The sequence below is a fragment of the Podarcis pityusensis genome (assembly GCF_964106645.2).
Source record: "Podarcis pityusensis genome assembly, chromosome: 2".
Taxonomy (NCBI): Eukaryota; Metazoa; Chordata; class Lepidosauria; order Squamata; family Lacertidae; genus Podarcis; species Podarcis pityusensis.
Genome location: NC_138029.1, coordinates 77,568,142 through 77,596,124, shown reverse-complemented (window position 1 = coordinate 77,596,124; position 27,983 = coordinate 77,568,142). Strand labels below are relative to the sequence as shown.

The window sequence follows — 27,983 nt, the reverse complement described above, 5'->3', positions numbered from 1 at the left end:
ACCTATTACAACCATCCTAGACTGGGACAGAAAGACTAAAGTATTATAGATCATGTAATGGTGAGTGAAGCAAAACCAGTAATATTGAAAATAAAGGTCTCCTAACCTGTCATATAATTTCAGTATTTTCTTCAAGTTACGAAATAAAAATTGCTAAGGATGACTGCTGTATTAATCACAAGCCACTTACCGGTAACTGTCTTGCGGAATTTGACATGGGATTTGAAGGAATAAACACTGAGATCATACATCCTTCACTTTTTTAAACAACCTCTGTTCCAGAAAGAACAGGCTTTATTTTCCATTACTGTCTACTGTACCCAGCACTGGAATGTTGTACAATGATATTTACATAGTTTCATGAGATATAGTAGCTCGGGGTAGCCAACCTGATCCCCTCTATATGTTGTTGGACTACAGTTCCTATTAGCCTCCACCAGCATGGCCAGTAGGGATGAGGAGAGTTTAAATCTGGGAACATCTGACGGCACCACTTTGGCTACCACTGCAATAGCCAATCCATATAATACCATACCAATACAGTTCACCAGATATGAGAGAAATGTCTGGCAAATGGTAAGGTAAATAAAAATGATGGAAGAATTACAAAGGAGACCATGGAAATTTTTTCTGAGCTTATACTTTCATCAGAATGGAGTGTTCTGTTTGCTTATGTTGAAAAGACAATATCTGTAAAAGATGTGCAGTTGACATCTTCCCGATAATTGATTTGTTCTATTACAGTTACATTTCCATGCTGCCAAATTCCTTTTCCAGTCCCGTAATCTGGTTGCAAATATCTCCAATCATTACTAATACCCTAACTTTCCCTCAGTACTCGAGATTTTAGCATTATACACTCTAGTAACCCTCATCACCAGTTCCCTTTTAGTCCCCATTCATCCCAATTATTCAAGTTACTCCAGCTAGGCTGTGGTTCCAAATCTTCCCATTATCCAGCTGCTATTAGTACTGTACAGTGCTCAAGTAATTGTACTAACCAATATGAAGACAGTATGTATTTTGAAAATACTTTATTATAGAATTGAAAACAGTTATAATTACTAATACTATAATTATTATAGTATTGAAGACAGTTATAATTACTAATATTCCTTATATAGCATGAAAATGGCTATCAAACAATAGTACTTTCAAAGCTAAAAATATACATTATCATTTGATTAGATTTTTTATGTTATTTATCTTACCAAAGATACATCTGTGTATATATGTGTGTGTATATGTGTGTGTCTGTGTGCATATATATATGCACATAATTGCAAGCACATGTATTATGCATGTTATTGGCCCATGAATATGCTACCTGCTCCATGTATGTTTCCTGGAAAACACATATGTTATATGTAATATTTGAGCAATCTTATACCATACTGTAAAAGTGCATAACATGTAAGAGAACATGTAATAAAATCTTGATAGAATAACTTGAAAACGTTATAAGAATTACAAAAAGACCAAAAATATATCACTTACCAAGGCACCTTTCCTTTTACTTTAGATCTGGGGTGAGGAGCCTGTTGTTTTCCAAATGTTGTTGAACTCCCATCAGCCCCAACTAGCATGGCGAATGGTCAGGAATGATGGGAGTTGCAGTCTAGCAACAACTGGAGAGCCACAGTTGTGATCTAATAATTCAGATTAGGGGTAAAAAATATTTCTCAAGAGGATTACATATTAACAGATATTGAGTCATATTTTTTACCACAAAGATGCTTAAAGGCACAAATAAGAGAGAGAAAAGGTCACAAATCTTATTGTATCTTAAGCAAGTATACAAAACATTTTATTTCCCACCTTTTACTTATCCTATTGTCAGATTCCTGGGTTCCTGACCATTAGCTTACTTTTGGACTGGTGTGTTTTGCTAGTGTATTTTGTAGTAAAATATCATGTGTCATGAAGTCTGGCAAAGTATCCATGTTGCATAATGGAGCAAGCAGGTAATGCAAAATGCTAGCTGGCAGGGGGTAGTGTAAAATCAGAGTTCCTGCTCCTACACCTTGTTTTAATTTCCCTCATCTCTTAGTGGCTCTTTGAATAATGAGAGCATGTTATTGAAACAAAGGGATAGTGGCATGATATACATTTTGTGACCAGACTCTAGAGTCACCTCTTCTTTTCAGGGACAACAGCCATTCAGTTCATGATTGTGGAAGAAGCCTCCAAATTTAGAAAAAGCTGTTGTCTGTCAAAATCTTTTTAGAACATGTACACATGATGATTTCAGCAGCGGCTTCCGCAGCTGGAACTAAGAATGTTTACAGTGGAACAACTGTATCATCCTATGTCTGCTTTCCATGGTTTCAAGTTTTTATCTGGAATGTGAATTATTGGGGAAAGCCATTCAGCCGCTACATCTCAGGCATGTAATTCATTCTTGTCACCACCTCAATTAACACAGATTTGTTAGGAGGTGGATTTTCCAATTTATCTTGTTTTCATTGAACATACTTTGGATTGCCTCAGGCAACTATGAGTGCAGTCAAATTTTTTTTTTTTTTGTAGTACTTGTTCTATTTCTTTGAAATATTTGTTAGTGTTCACAGTTCCATGAAAGCTTTAATACTGTGATGTGAACTAGCATGGAATTACTTTCTGTGGGGAATTTTGCCTTTTAATTTGCTAATGATGCAAGCAAAAACTGCATATCATTAGTGGATGACAAAGACGTCAGCTTGCATTGACCTTTGATGATAAATGCAAGTTGCATAGCTTTTGATTATGCCTCAAATAGCACACATCTATATGAAGAAAGCTTCTCTATCCTCTGCTTCTTTATCACACCACATAATGGTCAGGATGCATCAAACAGTGAAGAGGGTGTAGCTCAGAGGTGTAGCTTAGCATACGCCATCTTCAGTTAAAAGTATCTCAGGTTGGAGAGCCTTTGCTAGTCTAAACAAGCAACACTAGGCTACACAGCGCAGTATAAGGCAGATTCATATGTTCATAAGCTAGAGTCACTTGTCAATTCTGTCCTTTTTAAGATCCTATCCATAAGCAACATGCCATTTCCTCATGGTATTTGATACCATTTTAAATCTGCAAAGTGTTGTACGGTTTCTAAGTTTGCTCTGAGCGTAATCTACATTGTCTGCAAGTGGAGGTAATAGATGACAGTTGTACTTTGAGAAGTGTGAATGGTAAGCAACTGTGATAGAGGCAACTCTGCCTATTATTTTGAAACCATTTTTATCCTGCTCCCAAGCAATCTGGTCTCAAGAGGAACTAGCGCAGACTGTGCCATTCCTTTGCTACAGATTTTCTATGCTTGTATATTATGGAGCCACTGCTTTCCCTGCTTTGGAGCTTAGTGTACTTCTGCTTTGGAACATGTGCCTGTTTTCAAGCAGGTATTATTTTTGCATGAACTAAATGCCATCACATATTCTGCTAGAACAGAGGAAGCTGCCTTGTGCTGAATAAGTCCATGTAACTCAGTACTGTCTACATGGACTAGCAGCAGCTCTTCAGACATGGGACATGTCCAGCTCTACCAAAAGATGCCAGTGATTGAAACTGGGACCTTCTGCATCTGCAAAGCAGAAGTTCTCCCTTATTGTGGTATTATAGTAGACTATTGCTACGTTCTCAGGCACAGCTGTCACTGTATTAATGAAAGTCCCTCTCCCAGCTCTGGTTCATGCCTCCTTCACTCCTTAAAGGAATAGTCAGACTATGCTTGCAACTACTCCCACCAAGACTTCCTTGCTCCTTGAGCTTTTCAGTAACGCGGCTTAGTGAGATGTGTTACTCAAATAATGTTGTGTGATGTATTGATTTGTATTACATTGTTTGTTTTTTTAAATTGCGGTTCCCATGAGTAACCTACAGCACAGGTTAGCATTAATGCCATGTATGAAGAGGCCCCAAATGTTCTACATTTGGTACTGTCTTAATTTATATGTGCATTTTACAGTATTTTCTTAATTTGAAATGCAATTCCAAACACACACACACACAGCCCTCCCCTCTCTGTAGGGTTATAATTCATTGTATTGAAAATATTTATCAAGTCAACTTTTTGAGGAAAATCAGAAGGTCAATGAAGTTCAAGAATCTTTCTTGTACTCACTTATCACATTGGTATGCAATATTTATCTTACTAGAAGTGAAAAATAGGCTGCAAGTATAATATTTCTAGGCATGTACACGGCCAGCTTCCTGGAGATATTCCTACAATTATACCTTACCCTTCATTAATAATAAATAATACTGTTAAGTAATAGTGCTGAGGCACCTTTCATAATTTGTGCTTTGGTTTTCTTGCTTGTGGAGAACAAATATTCTAATTATAGTATTTACATGCAAAAACAGTTCTTTTATTTGCTCTTCTGAGGTTTCAGAATCACACTAGAATATGATCTGACACATGAAAAAGCATATGGTGAAAGTTCCCTTGTATTGATGTAATTATATTCAAGATGAAGGTGTTCTAATTGTGAATCTTCATAATCATGATTCTCTTCTCTGTCATCATCTTCCTCCTCCTCCTCCTCTTCATTATCCGACCTACTCCTACAGATGCGCTCAGTAGGGACTGTTCTGTAAAACCATATATGAAATAGTTAAAGGAGATTAACTATTATATTTTGCTAGCAAATTTCCTTTTTCTTTGCAGCTCATTTTCAAGATGGAAACTATTGTAAAAAGTGTGAAAAAAACACAGAGCTGTATCCAGAATTTTTCATTTTATGGGTCCCCAGATATTCTGGTTAGGCATATTATAAGCCACTATCAAGCATTTTGTCATTTGCACACATAGCACACACTACTAAAAACATGAACACAGTATGTACCTCTACAACATACATGTGTGTTTTCTGTTTGTGTACACATGTTTTGATGTCTAGTCACATTTAGAAACCTATGCAGCATTGCAGAAAATTCTCAGAACAGGAAATTTGGTTCACTCATTTAGAAAACTTGGTCAACCTTCACATTTGTTATTTCTTAATACTGGCCTAAAATTTAGACACTATTTTTATTCATGACAGTACCACGTACTTCCTATCCTGCTTTTGAGGGTTAGACAGCCTCTTACTTTCTCGATACCAAATGTTGCTGATAAATGGGAATGCTGCTATCCTCATACCATGTTGCTTTTACATGCTCAGGCCATGTAAACCTGTTTGGAAATAAGGTGATATAAATCTAATATATGCAGTTATTTATTCAATGATTTTCTATATTGTGGGCTTTGTGAAGAATGTATCTGAGCATTTCCTACTGCTGTTTGCCATCTTCATATGGAAAAGAAAATGAAAAAAGACTTAGTGGGAGCATACTATTTTCTTTCTGCTGTAGTCTGATGTTCAACCATTATCATTTTAAATGTCCTAAGTGTATGTCAGGCACCATCCTTGGATTGTTAAGGAAAGTTTGGTCTGAAGAATGTGGTATGCTTATTTACACTTCACTGTGGAATTTTCGGGTGACTACTGCTCAACAATAACTAGTTAGAACAAAAGAAGAGCCTTGCCATATTTGATCAAAGGCCCATCTAGTTCAGCATTTGTTTCCCTCAGTGCCCATCCAGGGTAAACAGAGTAGGAAGGCAACATCCCTCCTCATGGCTTTTCCCCCAGCATCTGCAATTCAGAGCTATGCTGCATCTGAATGTGGATATTCAGTCTTGCCATCGGGGTTAATTGAGGTTCATAAAATCAGTCTTCCACAAAGTCATCTAGTAGGGGGCTTCAGAGTTTGAGGGACCATTGGTCTGGAAGTGAAACAGGACCACCTAAAATATGGCATCCCAATTATTGGGATCAGTATGACCTATTGAATCAACAATGTCTTGCACTAGTGGCCTCAAAGATTCAGTTAAAGAAGTAAGCAAGAATTCCATAAACCATGATTTGCTGTGTTTGAACATTTATAATAGAAAGCCAGTATAACATTATTGTGTTTACAATTAAGATGTGTATTTATTTATTTACCTTATTTTGTTATTGTTGAGCCTCAGAAAATTTAAGGATCTCATTTCTGCAATTCCAAGTGGTACAGACTTCAGTTGGTTGTGATCTAAGAAGACTTCTCTTAGAGAGTGATATGCCCCATAGAATGACACAGGATCAATTCCCTCATCATCAAGTTTGTTAAATGAAAGGTACAGATATTCCAGCCCTGGCCTCATGTGTCCAAATACAAATCCTGGGATTCTGTCAATTTGGTTGCCTATAAGCACAAGGTGCACCAATGACTTTGGCAGATAGGAGGGAACATGATATATATTATTGTAAGAAAGATCAATAGATTCCAGGTTCCTAAAATAAAGTGAAAAGATATTAAAAAGTAAGAGCATAAAGTAAATAATTTTGTCTTCATACATAACATGCATTTTAAGAGTTCAGGAAGATTGGAAGCGTACAGTCTTATCTATTTTTCTGGAAACCATTTGGGGAATATTTGTACCATATGTTGTTCGGCTCTAAAACTCCAACTCCCGTCATTTCTAGTTTGCAGGATGAGTGGTCAGGGATGCTTGGAGTTGTCGTCTAACCACATCTGGGGACCCAAGGTTAAGAAAGGCTGCTTTAACCACTTACACCACACTGGCAGTACTTCTTTCTATCTTCCTAACCATCCATGGGCATTTTTACATGTACAAGGCAGGGATGGGCTGCCATCCTGCTTTCTAGCCATAAAGAGTTAGCAGGCTATAAGGAGAAATGGTGAATTATTTGGGTTGCCTGAGAGCAGCTCTTCTTTGTCATAGCAACTGGTAGTTTTCAGCCTGCAGTACATTCTACTCTGCACTAATTAATAAAAGGGCAGGACTGTAAAAAGTCAAAGGGCATATCTCAGCTCTCCAAAACAAATTCACACTAAAGAGAACTTTTTCCCTACCACCTACTCTTTTCCCATAGCTATTGTCCAAACATGTTTACATAACTGTCACTGTCCAGGATCTGACAGATTGCTCAAGTCTGTATAAGAAAAAGAATAATAACTATAGTCACATTCATAGGCCAAACCGTCTATTTAATTTTCCTCTCTTCCATTAGTTCAGGACATCTGTGCTAAAGTACTCTTTTGGAGTTAAAACCACTCTCCCCACTCTCAGTTATCTCATTAGTCAAGTTTTTTTAAATACAATTTGTAATACTTGACACATCAGAAATCTCAAGTGTTCAAATGCATTTCCCTTTGAAGGAAGAAACAATATATATTATTGCCAGGATGATAGCATTATCTATCTCCATCCAGAGTCCTGGTTTGTGTACTTTGGATTGAAATGTTTTAATTGGTCAGTAGTTTTATTGTTGGATTGTATGAATCTATGTTATAAATGATCAGAGGCATTTTTGCACAAAAAGCAGTAAAAAGTAATAATAATAATAATAATAATAATTTATTTATACCCTGCCCATCTGGCTGGGTTTCTCCAGCCACTCTGGGCGGCTTCCAACAAAATATTAAAATACAATAGTCTATTAAACTTTAAAAGCTTCCCTAAACAGGGCTGCCCTTCAGATGTCTTTCAAAAGTCTGGTAGTTGTTTTTCTCTTTGACATCTGGTGGGAGGGCGTTCCACAGGGTAGGTGCCGCTACCAAGAAGGCCCTCTGTCTGGTTCCCAGTAACTTGGCTTCTCGCAGCAAGGGAACCGCCAGAAGGCCCTCAGCACAGGACCTCGGTGTCCAGGCAGAACGATGGGTGTGGAGACGCTCCTTCAGGTATACTGGACCGAGATCGCTTATTTATTTATTTATTAATAAATAAATAAATGCTACCTGTATGCTCTCTTCCTGCCCATCTTAACTGTACCCATAGTTCCTTATTTTTCTATTTTAAAAGGTAACGCATTAGCATAATGTTTACTTAATAGCCACGTCCTTTAATTGGACATTTTCCTCCAGACATCGGGATTCTACTATCTACTGAGATAGATTGGTAGAATGTAACCTGCTTACAGTGAATAACTATCTCATTAACACCAAGAATAAAAAAACACAAGAGTTCCTTTCTTCAGAGGAAGATGCTTCCGGTGTTTATAATTTTGCTTTAAGTAAACTAGACACCTGTGTGGTATATGTTGTCAAAATCCAAAAATAAGCTCGCCTGGGGAGTATGGAATAGTTTGATATTTTTTTAAGGTGACAGTTTTCTGGGTCAGAGGTCTACAAATTCATTTGCCATGTTGCTATCATGATGGCCCTCTCCACTCCTCAGTAGTTCACTAAGAGCAGAGCAATCTGGAGAGAAAGGGTCTGGAAATAAAATTGTCCTGAAGATAGAACAGTGTAAGGGACTTGTTCTGTTCTCCAGAAATTCTGTGCAAAATCAAGCAAGAGCCAACACAGCCCCCAAATCCATTGGCATGCACAGAAGACTCACTGGGACAGGAGAAAGGATTTTCTCTCACTTTGGATGTTTAGAAGGAAATACACAAAGTCCTTCCATCATGTTAGAAAGAGTCGTTTGTGAAGTTACTTATATCCCACATCACATCAAGTAATTGAGAAATGTATTTTCACTGAAGCCATCTTCCTACAAAGCCCTGTGCAAAGTGATGAAAAATACCCTAGTACCCTGTACTGTGCTAGTAGACTGGGGGTGGGACATTGGAGTTAGTTTCAAATTGCCCTGAGCTTTCTACAGGAAGGAGAAGCAGCATGTGTGTCTCTCACTGCTCTGTCTTCTCCAAAAGGAAGCACGGTAAGAAGACCACACACTTCTCTCCCAAGTTCTCTTTGTATACCAGCAAATAGTTGGTTAATATGCCAAGAAAAACATTTGTGGAACCTCCATCTTCTATGTAGTACAACTTCTTTATTCTATACTTTAATTAATTAAATGTTGTGATTGGAAAATAACACAAAGTTTACACTTACTCATGATTGATCCATGCCAAAGGAGCTATTCTGCTTTCTTCTAATTTGTTGTGCCTCAGAACAATTGTGTTTATATTTCTGGTATGATTAAAGCAAACTTCTGTAATTTCTTCAATTTGGTTATTATCGAGATATAATTCCTATTTAGAATGCATGGTAAAAGAAGGAAATATGTGAAAAGTGTATTGTATAATACATTAAAGTGGTTATTTTAAAATGTAGAATATGTGGCGTAAAGCTGCTTTACTTATTTTCCAAAAGTGGCAACAAAGTTGTTCCTTGTTTCCAGACAAAGTTAGTTAAGAGGCATTAGTTCCAAATGAAAGGGGGAGAAGCCCAAGTTCCCCCTTCATATGTTGCACGGGTTGTGTGATTGAGTATTGCATCTATTTTCCCCATGTCCCTAAACCTGCCCTTGGACTTCAATCCTGACTCAATGCTTTTGAAATTATTGGCAATTACTAATGAATAAGCATGCCCAGGATCAAAGCATAAGGTTGTCTCCAATCTCACAGTATTTTGTGCCATGGGGGGATGTGAGATATGAGATTCTTGCACATGCCACGAAATTTAAAGTTCTCTGTTGCTCTGGTGCAACAAATTCACTTTTAAAAAATGAGGTTTTGCTATTAGGAAAGTGATGGAAAATGCATTTAAAAGTATGGAACAAACAAGTGATTAGCAGGACAACATATTAATGCCCCACAAGCATATCAGGATGAATGTTGATTGTCATATACCTGCCTCACAAACAAATCAGAAGGAATGCTAAACCTAACCTCTACAGTAAGCCTTGTGCAAGCAAATCAGGATAGGTCACCTAGAGGAGCCCTGACTATTATGGAAAAGGAAACAGATCATCTTTTTTATTTTTAAAAAACCTTACCTCAATAGAATTGGGAAGGCGCTGCGGAATGGTCCTAAATTTATTCCGTCCAAGGCGCAAATAAGACAGGCTCTTCAAAGGTTGAAAGGCTAATGGACTAACATTAGCTTCGTTGAGTTTATTGCCTTCTAATTCCAGTGTCACCAACTTTTCTAAACCTTTAGAAAATAAAGCAAACATGGTGAAATGTTTGTGCTCATCCAGTAAGATTCAGGGCAAAAAAAGAATCTGAATATTGGTATTTCATATTCTAACCAATTTCTCTTCTCATTGACCTATGCCTCCAGAATATCAGAGAGAAATTTTAATCCTAATGTAATTTAATAATAGCAGGAGAACTTCATGTTTATTTGAATACAATTTATAATTCTCCACACTTGTTTGTTATTGGTTCACTAAGTCACAACTATGATTATAGTAAATTTAAATAAATTAGGAATAAATATAATACACGAGAATTATGGAATACACTAATTTTTTTATTCTAGTTTTCAAGTAGAAACCACATGCATTGAAAATATAACTGTGCCTTGTTCTGAGTCTGATAAGCAAACTTATTTTTTTACCCTTTGTGCTATGATTCAAATAAAAGTTCCTGTCCTTCATAAGAAGGATCTCTCATCCCCTTCTCCCATTTCTATCTCCTGTTGTGAGAAACAGGGGAGCCTCAGGTCTTCTTGGATCTTCTGCAGTCCTTCTTGGGCCAGGAAAGGTTCACTTTAGGGTGCCCCCAAGAAGGTACTTAATTTCACAAAGGTGGCATCTGGATACTGCAAATGAGTCATTGGCAACAGACTTTTAAAACTAACCAGATTCTCTGTTATCAGCAACTAATGCCTTAGAAGATATTTGGTCTTAAAAAAGAAGAGATGTATTTTGAACAATTTTTAAGTAGCAAAATGAACATAATGTTTATTATTTTGCATCCCAAGCTATAAACAAATTTTGAGTGAAATAATGTTCTGTTCATACTGCTTTTCAGCATTAAGAGCTAGATCAATTCACATTCTGAACCGGGTAATTTACATGTTTTAGCCACACCAGTACACAATTTCTTTTTGTAAACTTTGTTTTGAGGTTTTTCTTACAATCAGCAGTATATATTTTATGAAATAAATAAATAAATAATCTATTGACTTCCAGTATTTTTAGACTGACTTTCAGGAAAAGCCATCCTAAGGCAGCTTACATACATTTCTATAAAGGTAAAGGTAAAGGGACCCCTGACTGTTAGGTCCAGTTGCGAACGACTGGAGCCAGCGAACAGCTTCCGGGTCACGTGGCCAGCATGACTAAGCCGCTTCTGGCAAACCAGAGCAGCACACAGAAACGCCATTTACCTTCTCGTCAGAGCGGCACCTATTTATCAACTTGCACTTTGACGTGCTTTCAAACTGCTAGGTTGGCAGGAGCAGGGACCCAGCAATGGGAGCTCACCCTGTCGTGGGGATTCGAACCGCTGACCTTCCTGATCGGCAAGCAATAGGCTCTGTGGTTTAGACCACAGCGCCACCTGCGTTCTATAGAGTAGGTGGAATTAAAAAGAGTATGTTACCTAGAATCTCTCCTCTAGGCAGATTACTGGGTAAAAATCAAGGCTACAGCTACATTCTTATGCATCTGAGTAGAGGGCGGTTGTCCCTCTTGTAAAGTGTGTAGCTACCGTAAGTACTGGAAAAACAACTTTGTGCACAATCAGATCTGTCAGTGTGATATAACAAAGAGTGCAGTTCCTGTGTTTAAAAATATATGTACATGATCCACTCCAAGTGTCTCTGGGAATTGTTGTTATATATTTTATTTCTATACCGCTTTATATTTTAAAGAAAAATATGCATTCTTCGAGACATAAAACTTGCTGACAGGAGTTCTAATGATGGCTGTTTCTGTAGAAGATTTGGCAAATGCACAACCATTATCAATTTGCATGACACATATAATTTGTCACTTAGGAGCTGTCGCCAAGTACAAGAATGTCTATGCAACTATAGTGTTAAAATGTATTCTTATTCATAGTTACTAAACGAAAAAATTGTAGGATGCATTTTTAAATAATATGGAAGTTGTTGTTCCACCTACTTTTGTTCTACCTACATTTTTCTTGTCATGAATTTGTAAGCTTTTATTACCTTAGTCATCTGCATTCATAGTTACAATATACCTTCAAAGCTGTATTCATCAATTGCATGTAGTTGGTTTTCGTTTATTTTAAGTTCTTCTAAAGTTGATGGCAAACCAATCGGAATATGTACTAGTGCATTTCCATCCAAATATAAACGTTGCAAATTCTTCAATATCTGTGTTGGGGAAGATACAAATTGAGAAATTGAATTAACTTTTATTTTTAAGTTTTAAAATATTTTTTCTAGCGCTGTTTGCTTTAGTTTCATGTGTGCTTTATGAATATTACTGTATGTGGCCTGCGTTGGCTTACACTAGCACATGGGGAATTTAAAATTAAATTGAAGCCACTAATTTTCACCTCCCTAACCTGTAAAAGTAGTAATTCTCACAAAATATCCCCAGATCTCACTTTGTTCTGTCAATGATTTCATTATTGATTGCAATTGTGAAGAGTTACAGAGTATTCATTAATGTACTCTCATGGATTCTTTGACAAACAATTTCAGCAAAACAGCCATTGCTATACATTGACACACACACACACCCAAAGAATTAAAAAACCCTAGATTTACTTACTTTAAATGCCCGTGGACCTATGCCAGATGATGTGATATTATTTCTACGAAGATCAATCCTTTCCAAATTGGGAATCCCATTAAAAGCTTCATCTGGGATGGAAGTTATCGTATTACCTAGGAAAAGGAAAGGTGTGTAATAGCAATAGGAATTTTAAGACTCACTTCCATTTTCATTTTCCATTTCCCTTATGGTTTTATCACACAGATGCTTAGTACCATATTTAGTGTCAAGTAAACATTACGATGTCTCCATATTGCTTCTTCATAAACCAACAAAGCAAGGATTTTGATATAGCCAAGCAATGAATATCAAAACTTACATCACATTGTCCCTTCCCTCCTCCAATTTTTACAATGAGAACATTGGACATTAGTTGTCCAGTGCAAATAGAAATAGTAGAGCTAACATTAATGTGGGATGCATTTGAAAATTATTATAATAAACAGGTCAGTTTTTTCCTTACCTACAAGCTCTATGCTTGTAAGCTCTGCATCCATGATTGGTGGTATTTGTTTGAGTTTGGCATTAACACAGCTGATTGTGTTGTCCAGGATGGAGCATCCGGTTGGCAAAGTAGGCACTTCAGTAGAAGGCTCAGGAATTGGGAAACGAGGTGGCATTCTGAATACATCACCACGCAAAACATCTTCCTCCTCTTTTTCTTCTTCCTCACTTCCTTCAGGTTGTTCACTTTCTTCTTCATTTTCTTCTTCCTCTTTCTTGAGTCCTTTTTCTATTCTTAACTCTTCTTCTTCATATGCTCTTCTCCTTTCTTCTGCTGCTCTCATCTTCTCATCTTCCCTTTGATCCTTTGTGTGTACATGTTTTTCCTTCTGCTCATGGCTTTTTCTTCTTTGCTGGTTCTCTTTATCTTTATTTTTTATAGTAATTTCTTTCTTTTCAAGCTGTTTCCCCTTCTTTTCAGCATTTTGATCTTGTGTTTGTCGGTTGTACAAGACTGGATCAGTATGGTCATTGGGCTCTAGATTATCACCAGAAAATTCAGATGTGTCACCTAGTGAAATAGTACTTAGCTCTGAAAGCAAGGAGGTCATGGTGTTGAAAGTGGACAGTCGATATCAATATAAAGAAAAATGATAACACAGTTTTTAGTAGCAGGCATTAATATATATGTGCTTGAAGAGAATAATTATTCTATTATAGTGATGAATATTAATAAAATACAGTATTGTGCATAAAATCCCTAAGATAAGAAAATTACAGTGGTTTTGCTGGTGCGTTTTTTGTATGTTTATGCACATACATATATACAGACTGAGTTAAGGTGTCTGGTAATTTTGCCCTTTTCAACAGTAGTGCCAATAGCTACTGTATATAATTTTCCAGTTATTAACTCAAAATTATGAAGGAAAATTTCAAATGCAAAATGTATATTATCCTGCTTTGTTTCCCACCTTTGATTTAATGGCAGCATGTGCTTACACATTGGCAATGTTTGGACACATCACTAAACCATAAACTATTAGGAAATTAGTTTATGCATGAGCTATGTGCTACTACATGCAGCTTGAGCTTTCCTGCTTTGCTTCTCCCTTCCTCCAGTAGGAAAACGCAAGCACAGTGGGTGATGTAGTATTACATCAGAACCAGTGTCCATGGTTTATTTCCCTCAAAGCAAACCAAGATAAACCAAACCAAGGTTTATTCTAGGCATCCTGATCAATGTTTGCTTGAGAGAAACAAACCACAAATCCTGATTCAGATATAACGTTAAGTCAGCTGCTTTGTGGTTTGTTTCCTCACTGGAGGGAGGGAGGAGGAAAGCAGGCAGATCTGTTCATGGGCTTGTGGCTCAGTTAAGTTTATGCAGATATGCTGTTCATGTCTGCTGACATTTCCATATGGGTAAGAGTGTCTGTGTTGGCCTAGTTGCTGCGCTGACAGGGGCAAAAAAAGATGCCACCATCATCATGGACAATCAGGACAGCAATAGATATCCCCAGTGGAAATGCCTGTGTACATATACAGCCTACCATAATCTATGCAAATAATAAAAGGTCAAAGAATAATTCCTAATTTCATTGCCTTTTAGCAGCTGCACATATTCAAAGGATTACATTACTTACACTAAATTGTATCCTGTATATATACTGTGTGTCTGAAGTATGCAAAAAAAATCAATATACTGTACCAATATCCATACACACTGGGCAACACTCTCCTTCAGGTATCTTGGTATTGTGACACGTCAGAGGATGGCACAAGGTTTCATCACACAACACCTTTCCTTTTGAGCAGAGGCACGTAACACAGGGTTTAGGAGACCACACAGACTTATCATACATAATCATCCCATTTGCAAAACATTTATTTTCTTTTCCTGATAAATGGAAAACAAAAGCAAGTTTTAAAATTACTATAAAATGTATTGGTAAATTAAAACATTTGGTGGGTTGGTTTTCCAGCTACCCAACTTCATACAAATCTCTGTGGGGGCTCTAGTGTATGCATGAGCAAAGACTCCCCAGCCAAATCAATGTTGAAAACAACTGTGCATGGACAAGAAGGATGCTACACACCATCCTTGGTATGTATCCAACATGGGAGAGACAGCGTAATGTCAGACTAGGTCTCGGGGAGACCCATGATCAAATCCCCACTTAGCCGTGAAGCTCACTGGATACCCTCAAGCTGGATAACCTCAAGCTAACCACTATTTCTCACCCTAGCACACAACATAGGGTTTTTACAAGAGAAAATGTTTATGTGTAAAGTACCATGTAAACTGCATCCAGCTCTTAGAAGAAGGACTATTATAAATTAAAGAACGAAATAATAAAGAACTGGATGATGTAATTGAGGGATCATGTTCTGTCTTGGGAGAGCCATGTAAATTATACTTTTTTTGTTAATATCTTTAATATAGAAATATTTTTAATTTAGATATCGTTGACAAAAAGATTGTGTCATTGTAGCCACCTGTCTATCCTGGTGGTTTGATTACCAAACATGAATTGCATTATTTTATATCAAAATAAGTTTTATTTAACATTGTAAGGAGGTTTGTTATCACATAGATAGTATCTCTAAATCTATAACCCTACCCTCTACAGTTAATTAGTCATATTACATTATTGAGATTTACATGTAGGCTTAGTTTTTGATACCTAAATTTTAAATTAGTGTAAATATTTGTAAGCGTTTGTATACTCTGCTACAGAAATAAACTTACTTGGCCTTCTACACTGCCTGTTAACCTCTGTTGATCAACAATCCAAGTCCTTAGTCTAAAAAAGCTAGCTAAACTCAAGAGAGGTCCACAATATGCCAATGGAAATTAGCAACTCCACCCACCAAATAGTAAATGAAAAGTTTTATTTCAGCAAGCTTTTGCAGAATTTCATGGTTCTGCTTTTTCTGCTTCTTTAATATGTCTAGTGTTTAGATTGTTTTTACTGATGTTACTGTGTTTTTTTCCTGTTTATTTGGTATAGTTTGCAATCCTGGTATCTTGGGTTTCAGGTACTACAGTTGAAAGCATTTTACAGGAGCATAATCGTTTTGCCATTCTAAACAGGGTGGGTAGTGGTCATTCCTAAAACTCTAAAAGGAAATGCACTACTTTCCAAGCATCTGATGTTAATCCTCATCCAACAGTTGAGAAATACAAGATTAGGACTTAATTTCATATGATAATAGCTGACAACCCTAACAAAGCTTGCTTGGTTGTTTTCATATATCAGACATGTGTCTCAGAAGTTACTTGCTACCTTTCGGTACACCTACTTTGTCCAGTATAGAGCTGGAGTTGTTAATCAGTTGTTCTCCAGCTGTTGTGGGTCTCCAATTCCCTAGCACGGCCTAGCACGTGCTAGGGATTTGGAGTGTTTCCGGCCTCTGCAGCCACAGCAAGCACTGTGATTCTCCAGCAGTTTGACTTCACCCCCAGAGGCACTCTCCATTGTCTCTTGAGACAGGCGGATGCCAACAATCAGGAGATTCATAGTCTAGCAACATATGAAAGACCAAAGGTTAGCCACCATGCCTTAATTATAGTTACGGATCAGGTACCAGCCCTCACATGCAAGATCTCCTTATCACCATCAGACAGAAGTAGGAAAGCTACTTGCAGGGGTCACTGATGGTTTTCAGAGTGCAGTGTTAAGGCTTGCTAATCGCTAAGCCACCATCAAAGAATTCTGATTGTAGGACTAGGCTAGGAAGAGGGGGAATGGAACAGAGAGTATCGCTAGTTCAATTGAAAAAGCTTGCTTGTAGTCTACACACTACATATATATTATTAAAATGTGAATCATGAAAAGAAAACAGAAAAGAAGATTTTAAGAAAGAAAGATGTGGAGTTCTGCTAAAGCCAGAGATGCTTATGATCTTTCTTAAAAAAAATAATATGGACATAAGATTGATTATAGGATCTGTTGTTAAATAGGCTTCTTTCCAAATCTGACCTTAACTTGTATTCTAAATACTAGACTAGAAAAATACCTTGTGGTTTAAATCATTGGCAGATATCTCAGTGCCTTCAACCTTTGGAAATATGGTACAGATCCAATATTTCAACTAAAATGTCTAGTGGTTTTAGCTCAGCTTTTGGGTAAAATTCCAGTTTTAAAAAGACAAGAATCAATGGGGAAAGGAGGAAACCACATATTACTTCAGCTGATGATTTCTGACAGGAAGATTTGAAATAGTTAATGAAATGCTTGGTACATGTATTGCCAGTTGTATTTAATGTTTAAAAAATGCCTCAAAATGAACAGTTTTCAATCAACAATGTATATTATAAATGGGACATGATAGTTCTCTATCATTTCTGATCAGATTTTTTTTTATCATAGCCATTTCTATTAAAGTTGACATTATTTGTCCAACACAATGTTTACCATGCCTTAGAAGGAAGGGTGAATATATGTTCAAAGATGATCCAGTTTCATATGCAACAGTAATACAATTCTCTAAAGTAGCCAAATGCCGTTTGGGGCAAGAGGAGTTTTCTCAACCAGTTGCATGGTTAGAATTATGTAAAATGGTCAATTTTCAGCCAAGCTGGCACCTTAGTGACCGCAATGTAGTAGATGTATTCACATTGTCATATACTGCTAAGTTTGCAGTAACTTCTTGATAAATCCAATGCATATATGTCATTCTGAACATTTTCATGTGCAATTTCTATCAACTAGTGTTATATAAACTAGTTGCATTATAAAGCAGGGTATGGGGTTACTAATAGGAGGAGTTCAGAGCATATGTATGTTTCTGTTTTCACTTTTATATTCAAGTTTCCAATTTAAACTCTCCATTTGTGGATTCTGTTATTATTGGTGAAACACATATTTATTTTATATTTTTACCCACCCTTTCCCATATAGATTGGTAGGATAGTTTGTTTCTACCACAAACATTTCAGTTTTGAAAAATGTTATTTAATACGTTACCATGCAAAGTGTGTTATTCTTCACATTGTTTCTTTGTGAGAAATTATACCTTTCAGTATATAGGAGGCACTTTAACTGAGAAAAGCATCACTGCACTCTGAAGGATACTCTGGGAGTTTATGATTGAATTGCAGTAAGGGGGCAAGAGCATTCTGGATGATAGAACATGTGGAATGCATTTCTTCAGCAGTTCATTGCTGGGCCTTGATTCATACCTGCTGAGACTGTGAGAAATGATCAAACTCCCCCCTCCCCCTTTTTGGACCATTGCTTCATATTTATTTCTGCTGTATAATGCATACATATTTAAGAGGTTGGTTTCTTGTCATTGTTTATGAGTCACAGATGGGTTTTGGATCATGCACAGTTTGCCCATTTATTGGTAGTGAAAATGTTAACTGGAGAACTGTCCAATTGCTGGATCAGATTCAATACTTCAACAATGAAGAGTTGAAATTATGTGCTGAAGCTTACTTAGTGAATAGTTCACTCAATTCCATGTGTTTTGCTAGCAAGGTTATGAGAATATGAAGGAGAATACTTTGCCTCTTTCTTGGATTATTGTTTTAAAGAAGGAGTAAAGGACAAAAAGAAAAAAATGAATAATTTGGAACTGATTTTTATTTACTATCTATTGAGAAAAGCAGTATTTTGAAAGCATATCTTGTTCTTTGGCATTAGTGTTGTAATAACGAAAGCTTAGTCAACATATAAATTTTTGTTTGAATTGTGTTTTTGTATTAGTTTAATTTATTGTTTCCAATTTTGATCTGCCTTGAAATATGTTTGTATGAACAGTGGTATTAAAGTCTTGAGAAATTGGTGTGCTTAGTTGTTAAAGGTAAAAAGGTAAAGGACCCCTGGACAGTTAAGTCCAGTCAAAGGCAACTATGGGGTGCAGTGCTCATCTCGCTTCAGGCCGAGGGAGCCATCGTTTGTCCACAAGCAGCATTCTGGGTCATGTGGCCAGCATGACTAAACTGCTACTGGCACATGGAGGACCGTGATGAGTGACAGATCGCATGGAAATGCCATTTAGCTTCCCGCCATAGTGGTAACTATTTATCTACTTGCACTGTTATGCTTTTGAACTGCTAAGTTGGCAGAAGCTGGGACAGGCAACGGGAGCTCACCCCATTGCACGGATTCAAACTGCCAACCTTCCAATTGGCAAGCCCAAGAGGCCTAGTGGTTTAGACCACAGCGCTACTCATGTCCCTCTTGCTTAGTTGTAGAAGTGCATTGCACAGGGTGCTCAGCTTCTGTAACTTCTCTACAGCAGGCAAAGTACATACATGGTTTGCAGAATTCTGGGAAGCAATTGATATGTTTAGTAAATACGTGGATAGTACAACCCTTTGCATTTCTACTCAGAAATAAGTCCTTTTTAGTTCAGATATATGTATATAAGTGAGCGAGTATAGGCTTGGCATTTTAGTTAGCATAATAATAAAGTAAATATTCTCTGCTTACCTGGTAAAATATTGTAACTGGATTCTTGTCCACCCTGACCAATCAGAGAGTCAAATACTTCAGTGATATCACCATCAATATTAATAAGCGGAATGCTTGGTATTGGAGTAATAAAGACTGGGGATTTGATTTCTTGTTGCTTGTTTAGTCTATGATTTCCTGAGGAGCTCTTTCTTAACCCTCTATAGCGCATTCTCCTCCTTGCCCTCCTACGCATTACATTGCGTTCATTCTGAACAACAGCAATGCACAGAGAAACAAGCAGAATGTAACAGAATAGTGCTGCTTTTTGCATTTTCTCCTTCTAGTGTTGTATCCTACAGAAAACACAAAAAAGGAGTTTTAAAGATTAGTGGAACTGTAGGATATAGTACTGTAGAAAATGGTAAGAGTTCTCTGAAGTGGATTATGTTTGTACCCAGCTGTTGCAGTGATTATTAATGCCCACTATTTTTTGGCCAGCTTTCTATAGTTTAAATTGGGCAGTGAGGTGTGTGACCAAGTGCCAAGGATTTGTTCTAGCCTAAAATATCTGAAGATGTGGGATGGAGCATTGATACATTATTTTCATGATTCTCTATTGCCAAGATTCTCAATGGGCTTTTTTGTTGCTTGTCAGTGTAGGACATACTATATGGGATGTATCCAACTAAAGCACACTCAGGGTAGATTTGTTAAAATCTGTAGGTTATATCCAATGTTATTCATACTCACAGCAGACTCACTGAAATTGGTGGTGGTGATTCCTCCACTACAATTCTGCCTGGGACCTTGTTCATACCAGGAAAGGTCTTAGAACAGATAGTCAGTCAGTCTGTGAGGAGCTGGAAAAGGGTACTGTATTTGCTAAAAGCAAGCATGGGTTTCTCAAAAACAAATCATGCCAGACTAATCTTTTTTTCCCTTTTTTTCTTTTTTGATAGAGTTACAAGCTTGGTGGATCAGGGAAATGCTGTGTCTGTAATATATCTTGATTTCAGTAAGGCTTTTGACAAAGTCCCCTATGATATTCTTGCAGAGAAACTGGTAAAATTTGACAAGGCGCTAGACAAGGGGGAATTTGTAGCTGGTTTACTCACTGAACCCAAAGAGTGTTCACCAATGGTTCCTCATCATCCTGGAAAAAGGTGACAAGTGGTGAGCCTCAAGATTCTATCCTGGACTTGATGTTGTTCGACACCTTTATAAATGACTTTGATGAAGAAATTGAGGGGATGCTTATCAAATTTGCAGATGTTACCAAACTGGGAAGGGTAGCTAATACATACCTCAGAAAATATAATCAGGATTCAAGATGACCTTAACAGACTAGAAAACTAAGCCACAACTTATAAAATGAATTTAAATAGGGACAAATGTAAAGTTGTACACTTAAGGCAGAAATAATCAGATGCACAAATATAGGATTTGTCCATGATGACAAGGAACCATTAATGAGTACTCTTTGGGTTCGGTCAGTCAACCAGCTTTAAATCCACCTATCAGTTACCTCGTTAAACCCACATTTTACCAGCTTCCTTTAGCTGTGATTCCTGCATTGCAGGGGGTTGCACTAGATGACTCTTGGGGGCCCTCCCAACTCTACAATTCTATAATTCATCCATCTTCACATCATATAATGTAGTGACTGTCTGTGTAGTAGGAATCTTTATGCTTACAGGCCTAGCAATATGGACTCAGGTAGTTTGTGTAATGTGTAACAACTATCCATCTTGCTTTTTTATATCTCTGTGCTTGCTCTTCAATCCACAAAGGCATTTTTGAAATAAATATTGTATATTCATTTGTATTGAGATTGGTTGGTTCTTGCTAATTCCTATGGGCATGGAAGGTAGTTTGGGCATTTCTAATGTAACTGTTTCTATTGAGTAACTCCTGGGTTCAGCAACTGACTGCTGTAAAGATCCCCAAATTGATACCTCTGTGAACATGTATTCACATATATGTGCATATAGTCACGAGCAGATTTGATAACATGCCAACTATCCTTACATAAAATCTGTAAGAAGGCAATAGCAATTCTTCATTGTGCTGGTGTGTGTTTTATGAGAATGAACATGTGATCAGCTGAATCAGACTTTGCTTCCTGCCTAGCAGTAGTGAATGGAGTGTGCAACAGTGACTGGGAGCATGTTACGCACAGGATTTTTTTGAAGTTCCTGCATTGCAGGGGGTTGGACTAAATGACTCTGGGGATTCCTTCCAACTCTACAATTCTATGAGTCTATTATTTGTTCCCTCTCATACCACATTCAAGAAGTAACTTCTGATTTGGCCAGCATTGCACAAATGCATCCTTCACAATGTCACTGAATGCTGAGAAAAATATACTTTCCCAGGTACCATAATATTGCATTATGAATGCTGGTCATTCTTTATAGTTAGTACATTTCTGTCAGCAAGGCAGAGGAAATGGTTAATTTCTTCAACTGATCTTCATTAAAGGTACTTAGACTCTAAGCTAAATTGCATAAACATTACATTTGATATTCCAATGAACTACTGTTCAAACAGTAAAAGTAGGACTTTTACGCAATATATCTAGGAACAAGGAGTTGATAGTTATACAACACCATTATTAATTATCATGTCATATTTTCACAGCTGTGAATTTAGCTACATAGCAATTAAAACTTTGCCAACACACTACTATCATTCATAAAAATGGATAAACAGTACTCCACATTGCATTTTCTTTTGCTATATAACTCTGTTATTGGTGGCATTCATGCTTATTAAAATTAATGATACTAAATACATAGTACTTTCTGCAAATATATTTGACATTTGTTCTATCATATGCAAGTACATCATACTTTAAACCTCAAATTGTTAAGCAAAGTTTTACATATATTTCACATGAATCTACCTATCTTTAAGCAATAATTTAAAATGTAAATGCAATATATTACCTGGTAATCTAATCTAACAGTAGATTCTGCTTGCTGTTATTTAATCTCCAGCTGCAAAAGAAAGAAACTTCGGCTGCCTTTAAAATAAAGAAAGCAACAGTAGAATTATGTTGAAACATGTAAGATGACTCCTTAGGGTCTGAAATAGTTCCTTTCCCTGGGGACAAGGCACTGCTCTGCCCTGTGTGCAAAGATTCTGCTAATACAGCTATTGAGAATTGTGCAAACTTCACTTAGAGAAAATGAAAAGCAGCACAATACTTTAGGTCCTTAGGCTGACAAGGCACAGCTGGAAACTTTCCTTTAACAATATGCTTACATAAGGAAAAGAAAACAGGACTATTTTCAAACTTGATAATCATTTGCAGGTATTTTAATCCTGATTTATAAACATTTTAGTATTAGTTCATTGTAGGTTTATAAATTTTACAGGTTACAAACATATACATTTTAAGTAGAAGCACCCCAAGAACTCATTATTTCCTTATGTAATGACCAAGTTTCTCTGCTAACACTGTATCTCATTTTCCCCTCTGTGCTGCAGGCTTTATTCAGAATACAAATTCTGCTTTGTTTGAAGTAATAGATTTAGTCACAACAGAAATCTTTGCACTTTGAAAACTGAGTAACTGAAGCATTTCTTCTTGCCTTGCCATTAAAGAGTAACTAGGTTCTGAAATATGACACTTGCACATAGCTCTGTAGAAACTACAGTGGATTTTTAACCAAAAAAGGAAAGTATACATTACTCACAAGTTCTCTTTGTGCCAAAGGGGTGAAGTCTCCCGTTGTTTAGCATATGTTTCTTAGTGTATCACAGTTTCAAAGATGCTAAAAACATCTAACAGAACAAAACCTTTGAACAATCCTTTGTTTGAAGTCACATCATTTAATTTGCCATAATAGATGCTTAGAACTTGAAAGGCAGTGTCACATTAGGAAAAAAAGTATCATTTTATCATTTTGTGAAGGTTGAGGTGTGCTTCACTTTAGGTCTGTTTTATGTGATCATTTATCCTTAATGAGCAATCCTAAACTCAATGATATGTAGCAAACTCGTATTATGTCACAGGGGACATTTCGGTCTTCAGGCATTGTTATTATTGTTGTTGTTATCATCATCATCAATATTATTAATTACACACCCTTTACCCTAAGGTCCCACGGTGGGTGACAACAATTAAATCTTAATGTATAAACAGTTTAAAACTTTGCAATCCCAGAAATAAGCTGGGTCCTAAAAATATACATCTAGGTGGCAGAAGCCAGAGTAAAAAAATATGCCTTCCACATTTGCCAAAAGCTGTTTGCCAGCCTGCCAGTGGCAGAAAAAGATGGTGTGGGGGGTGCAGGCCACCCCGGGTGTGATCACTGAGGTGGGGTGACAAAATGACAAAAACATGAGTTCTAAAAAACAATTTTTAAAAAATTGGGCTCACAAACCTTTTTAGTTCAATCAACAAACATAATGAAGCGTGGCTGGCACTGGGTGCCACCATGCAGGAGCCGGCACTAACCGCAGGGCCTGCAGTATGCCCCAGCCACGCGTCTCTCCCGGGAGTGACATGGTGGCTTGGGCGCCTGCAGGCTCCACGCTGCCTGAAACGGCAGCTGGGGCTTGCTTCTGCCCACCACCTCTCCCTCAGCTGCCCTACAAAGAGAGGCTCCACGCAGCGTGCCCCGCCCCATGGCAGCTTGCCCCACCCCAGCTGCAGGACGTGCGCACCGCACCGGGCACCCATGTGGCTAGCTACACCGCTGCAGGCAGCCACACAGGATATATGCTATGCAACCACTCTTCAAGCTTCTGAGGTTGGCGCAACAACCACTTGGGCCCCCTCTGCTGATGTTAACACCCAAGAGGGTCTGCAAGGAATAAGATAGTCTTTCAGGTATTTGGGACTGGAGACACTAACTTGACCACTGTGAATTGGGCCTGGAAACCAACTGGAAACCAGTGCAGCTGTTTAAAAGTAGGGGTTGTATAAGATCTAAACGGGACGCGGGTGGCGCTGTGGGTAAAACCTCAGTGGCTAGGACTTGCCGATCGTATGGTCAGCGGTTCGAATCCCCGCGGCGGGGTGAGCTCCTGTCTTTCGGTCCCAGCTCCTGCCCACCTAGCAGTTCGAAAGCACCCCTAAGTGCAAGTAGATAAATAGGTACCGCTGGTCAGTAATCTGGCCACTTCATTGTCAGCTGATTGAAGTTTCAGAGTTATCTTCAAGGGCAGCTCCACACAAAGTGCATTTCAATAATTCAGTCTGGATACCACCAGAGCATGGAGCTCAGTGACCAAGTTATTTCTGTTGCAAAGGAGCCATAGCTAATGATCCAGCCATAGTTGAAAAAATACAAACCCCCCTCCCCCCCAAAAGTCACCTGAGCCTCCAGTGAGTATTAAATGCAGAAGCACCCCTAAGCAACAGATCTCCTATCAGTGGAGTTCAGCCTTATCCAGGACAGGCTGTCTCCCCATTTCCCATACATGAGAACTCAGGACACATTAACAGCTCTGTCTTTTCAGGATTCACCTTCTGTTTATTGGTCCACACCCAGCTCATCACTGCTTCTAATTGGGCCTGGTATGAGTCCCAATTTGGCATACAATGCCATTTCCCTCACACCATGCCCACCAGTCCCACACCTGACATCGGGAGCTTAAAGAGCACTTCTAATTGTAGGGGCACACGCGCTAAACCCTGTCTGTGGTGCCTACCCCTTTTCCCAAATGATAACACAAGAGACCAGAGTATGGGTTCAAATTGGCCACAACTTTATTGAACTTCAGAAGTGGGAAACTTGGCACAGGCCTTGGCAGGTAACCCTCTCAGCCCACCTGGCTGAGGATATGCAGGCAGTTGAGGCCCAGTGAGAGGGGACTGCAAAGCGCAAACTTGCACAGCATGCCCTTCCACTGACCTCGTCCGGGGAGTTTGACCTACATGCCGCCGCTCTAGGGCCAGGGACTCCCGGTTTGCCCTTTAACGGGCCCTGCACACACCGCCGCATGGGGAGGGAGCATGAATGCATCCCCCCCCCAACTTGATGTTAGACTAAAGGCTACCTTGCCAAGGCCTAAAACCGCCAAAGTTGTGACGAAATTGCTACGGGGAAGGCGAAACCTGCCAATGCAGGGAAAATTCCTTCCCGGTTCTGAATACAGCAACCATCTTACGACCGCAGCAGCGCCCGCTGACCTGGAACGCAAAATATTAGCTTGTAAAGAAGAAATCGTTAAATTGAAGAACGCCAACCTAAGCTGAAATTAAAAGGCAAGAAATATTAATTGAGGGAGGGTGGGTGGGTGATCCCAGACGGAAGAACAGCAAAAGAGGCTTGAGCTCAGGGGTCAGCCTCTTTTCTTTTGGCCTTAGGCTCACCCCTGGCCAGCCGTCCATTGTCCTCCCTGGCCGAGGGCGGGTCAAAGGCCAGCTCAAGCAGGTGGGTGGCACCCGCCCAGGTGAGCCTCGCTTGGTGCCGCAAACCCCGCCCACCTGTGGGGAAGGGAGGGCGGATATTGTTCCTTTGCATCTGAGGCTCCCTGTCATTGCCAGACAACAAGTCAGAGAGTCTCACTGAGGAGATTGGAAGAAACAGTTTGGCTTCAAAGCACTTTGTCCAGCAGCTATAGTCCGAACAGCTTCCTCTTCACAAGGAAAAATGCTACATTCTTTTCCACAATATAAAAGGAGAAAAGTGCATTTAATTGCTAGGAAAGTTTTCTCCTCCTCTTCCTTGGCTCTTAAAGTATCAAGCTATGATAGATAAGGTGCCAGTTGTTACTTTGGGGGGAAATGGCTCTGTACCTAGAACGAAATTTAGTGAGGCCTTTAAATTGTCTGACTGGAAGCTTAATACGGTAGGGAGTTTGTCTGATTGCTGATTTCAGATAATTGTATAAACACTTTTTAATGAAAACATGGATAGCTTTGTTCCATGATATACCCTGCAAATACCAGAGTAGAGTGCAGATCCACCTTTTGAGAGAATGGAACGTTATAATTCTAATACAGTGGTGCCCCGCAAGACGAATGCCTTGCAAGACGAAAAACTCGCAAGACGAAAGAGTTTTCCGTTTTTTGAGTCGTTCCGCAAGATGAAACGTCTTGCGAGTTCTTGCGAGTTTGTTTCCTTTTTCTTATAGCCGCTAAGCCGTTAATAGCCGCTAAGCCGCTAATAGCCGTGCTTCGCAAGACGAAAAAAACGCAAGACGAAGAGACTCGCAGAACGGATTAATTTCGTCTTGCGAGGCACCACTGTACTGGTGATTTACAAAAGAAAAGAAAAAAACCCAGGAAATCATAAAGTTATGGACCAGCAGTAAAAGTTATACTCAACATGTTATATTTACCCCCACCACATACCTGTGTTTGGTGAAAATGTTGTGTTCTTGGATAAAAAAGTGAGTTATGCTTTCTGTTTCTTAGTCCAGGAAAGTGCCTCAAACCCACATGGTTTTTTTTCTGCATCTGAATCATTCTTAGAAATACATTTAAATTTGTCATAGGTGTTAACAGCAGCCATCTCACTGAGGTCTGCTTGTAAACCTTAGTATGTACTGAGTACATCCCCCCCCCTCACCATCCTACTATTTTTACTGTCTATTTTAAAACAACTCCCAAAGTGGAAAGGTGTTTAACATTTAATAGCACTTACTGCTGAGCAGCTTAACACATATGTTGAACATTTAAAAAAAAAAAATTCTGGGAGGACTAAATGAGCCTCTGCTCCTAGGCCCAGCTCATAGACACACTGAGGCCAACACTGAAATAGCTCGGTGGAGGGGTGGCACAAGTCCCTCCACCAGACAGCTAAGTTTCTGTATAAGCCAGTTCCTCCGCACAAATAGCCAGTCATATAGAGCTGGGAACCTGTGATCCTCCAGCTGCTCTTAGACTTCAACTCTCTGTTGACCATTGACCCTGCTGGCTAGGGCTCTCTGTTCATGAATTATCTCTCCCCCACTCCTGCAAAAACAAACACAAACAAACCTGGAAAGAACAAGAACTGGAAAGAATGGTGAGATTACCAGTTCATATGGATGCCCCCTTTCACTTCCATCATGCTATTTCTACACATGCTACAGAATCATGACTGCTCTTTTCTGCCATAGTCCTACCATTTAGCCCAGCTCATGCTCATTAGGTGAGCTTAAAAACTCTAGGATGTGTATGCCTGCCCACAATAAATCAGGCAATTGTGGGATCAGCAGAAAACTGACTCTAAAACTGCACCAGTGGCTAAAAAGCAACAACTAGCACAACTTGCACTGTCAGTTAAGAATAGATCTTTCCATAAGGGCTAGTTGGTAGTTTCTGATTTAAAATTATTATGTGATTATATACAGATATTTTTGAAATCTGCTTTTATATTTTCATGGTATATTGGTATATATTTTGATAAATAAATAAATAATAAACGCTGAAGCCAAAGAAATCAGATTAAAATCAGCTGAAGTTTGATCTCATCCACTACTGCTACCACATTTGCCATAGTTGAACTCCAGAATTCGTTCTCACAGGGGGCAGCAATGACCACCAATGCATGGCGCTAAAGGTTATCAGTAGCTGTGCTCTGCCTACTGGTTGGAGGCAGTACGCTGCTGAATACAAGTTGTTAGAAACCTCAGATTTTTCTTGCGCTTGGTCCTCCTTGCAGGCTTCCCATAGGCATCTGGTTGTCTGAAACAGGGTCATTGACCTGATCCAGCAGGCTCTTCTTATGTTATTGGGA

At 38.6% G+C, this 27,983-nt stretch overlaps 2 protein-coding genes across 7 annotated transcripts in view; one reads left to right on the top strand and one right to left on the bottom strand.

The window, feature by feature from the left end:
• Positions 1-27,983, top strand: part of CENPP (centromere protein P) — a 158,362-nt gene that overhangs the window by 97,998 nt on the left and 32,381 nt on the right. The gene's annotated exons all lie outside the window — the stretch shown is intronic.
• On the bottom strand, positions 1,018-22,476 carry ECM2 (extracellular matrix protein 2). Of its 5 annotated transcripts, XM_080994186.1 has the most exons (11): positions 22,251-22,475; positions 20,418-20,455; positions 19,339-19,655; positions 14,604-14,792; positions 12,915-13,487; positions 12,449-12,564; positions 11,910-12,045; positions 9,749-9,906; positions 8,863-9,002; positions 5,967-6,293; positions 1,018-4,569 (listed from the first exon to the last, which is right to left on the bottom strand). In XM_080994186.1, the coding sequence occupies exons 3-11, from the start codon at positions 19,631-19,633 to the stop codon at positions 4,347-4,349; spliced, it is 2,157 nt and encodes a 718-aa protein (XP_080850312.1). In that variant the 5' UTR covers positions 19,634-19,655; positions 20,418-20,455; positions 22,251-22,475; the 3' UTR covers positions 1,018-4,346. The 5 variants fall into 5 exon arrangements, with proteins under 5 accessions (XP_080850312.1, XP_080850314.1, XP_080850311.1 ...); XM_080994188.1 differs by lacking the exon at positions 20,418-20,455 and having other exon boundaries at positions 12,915-13,466; positions 22,251-22,476; XM_080994185.1 differs by lacking the exon at positions 20,418-20,455.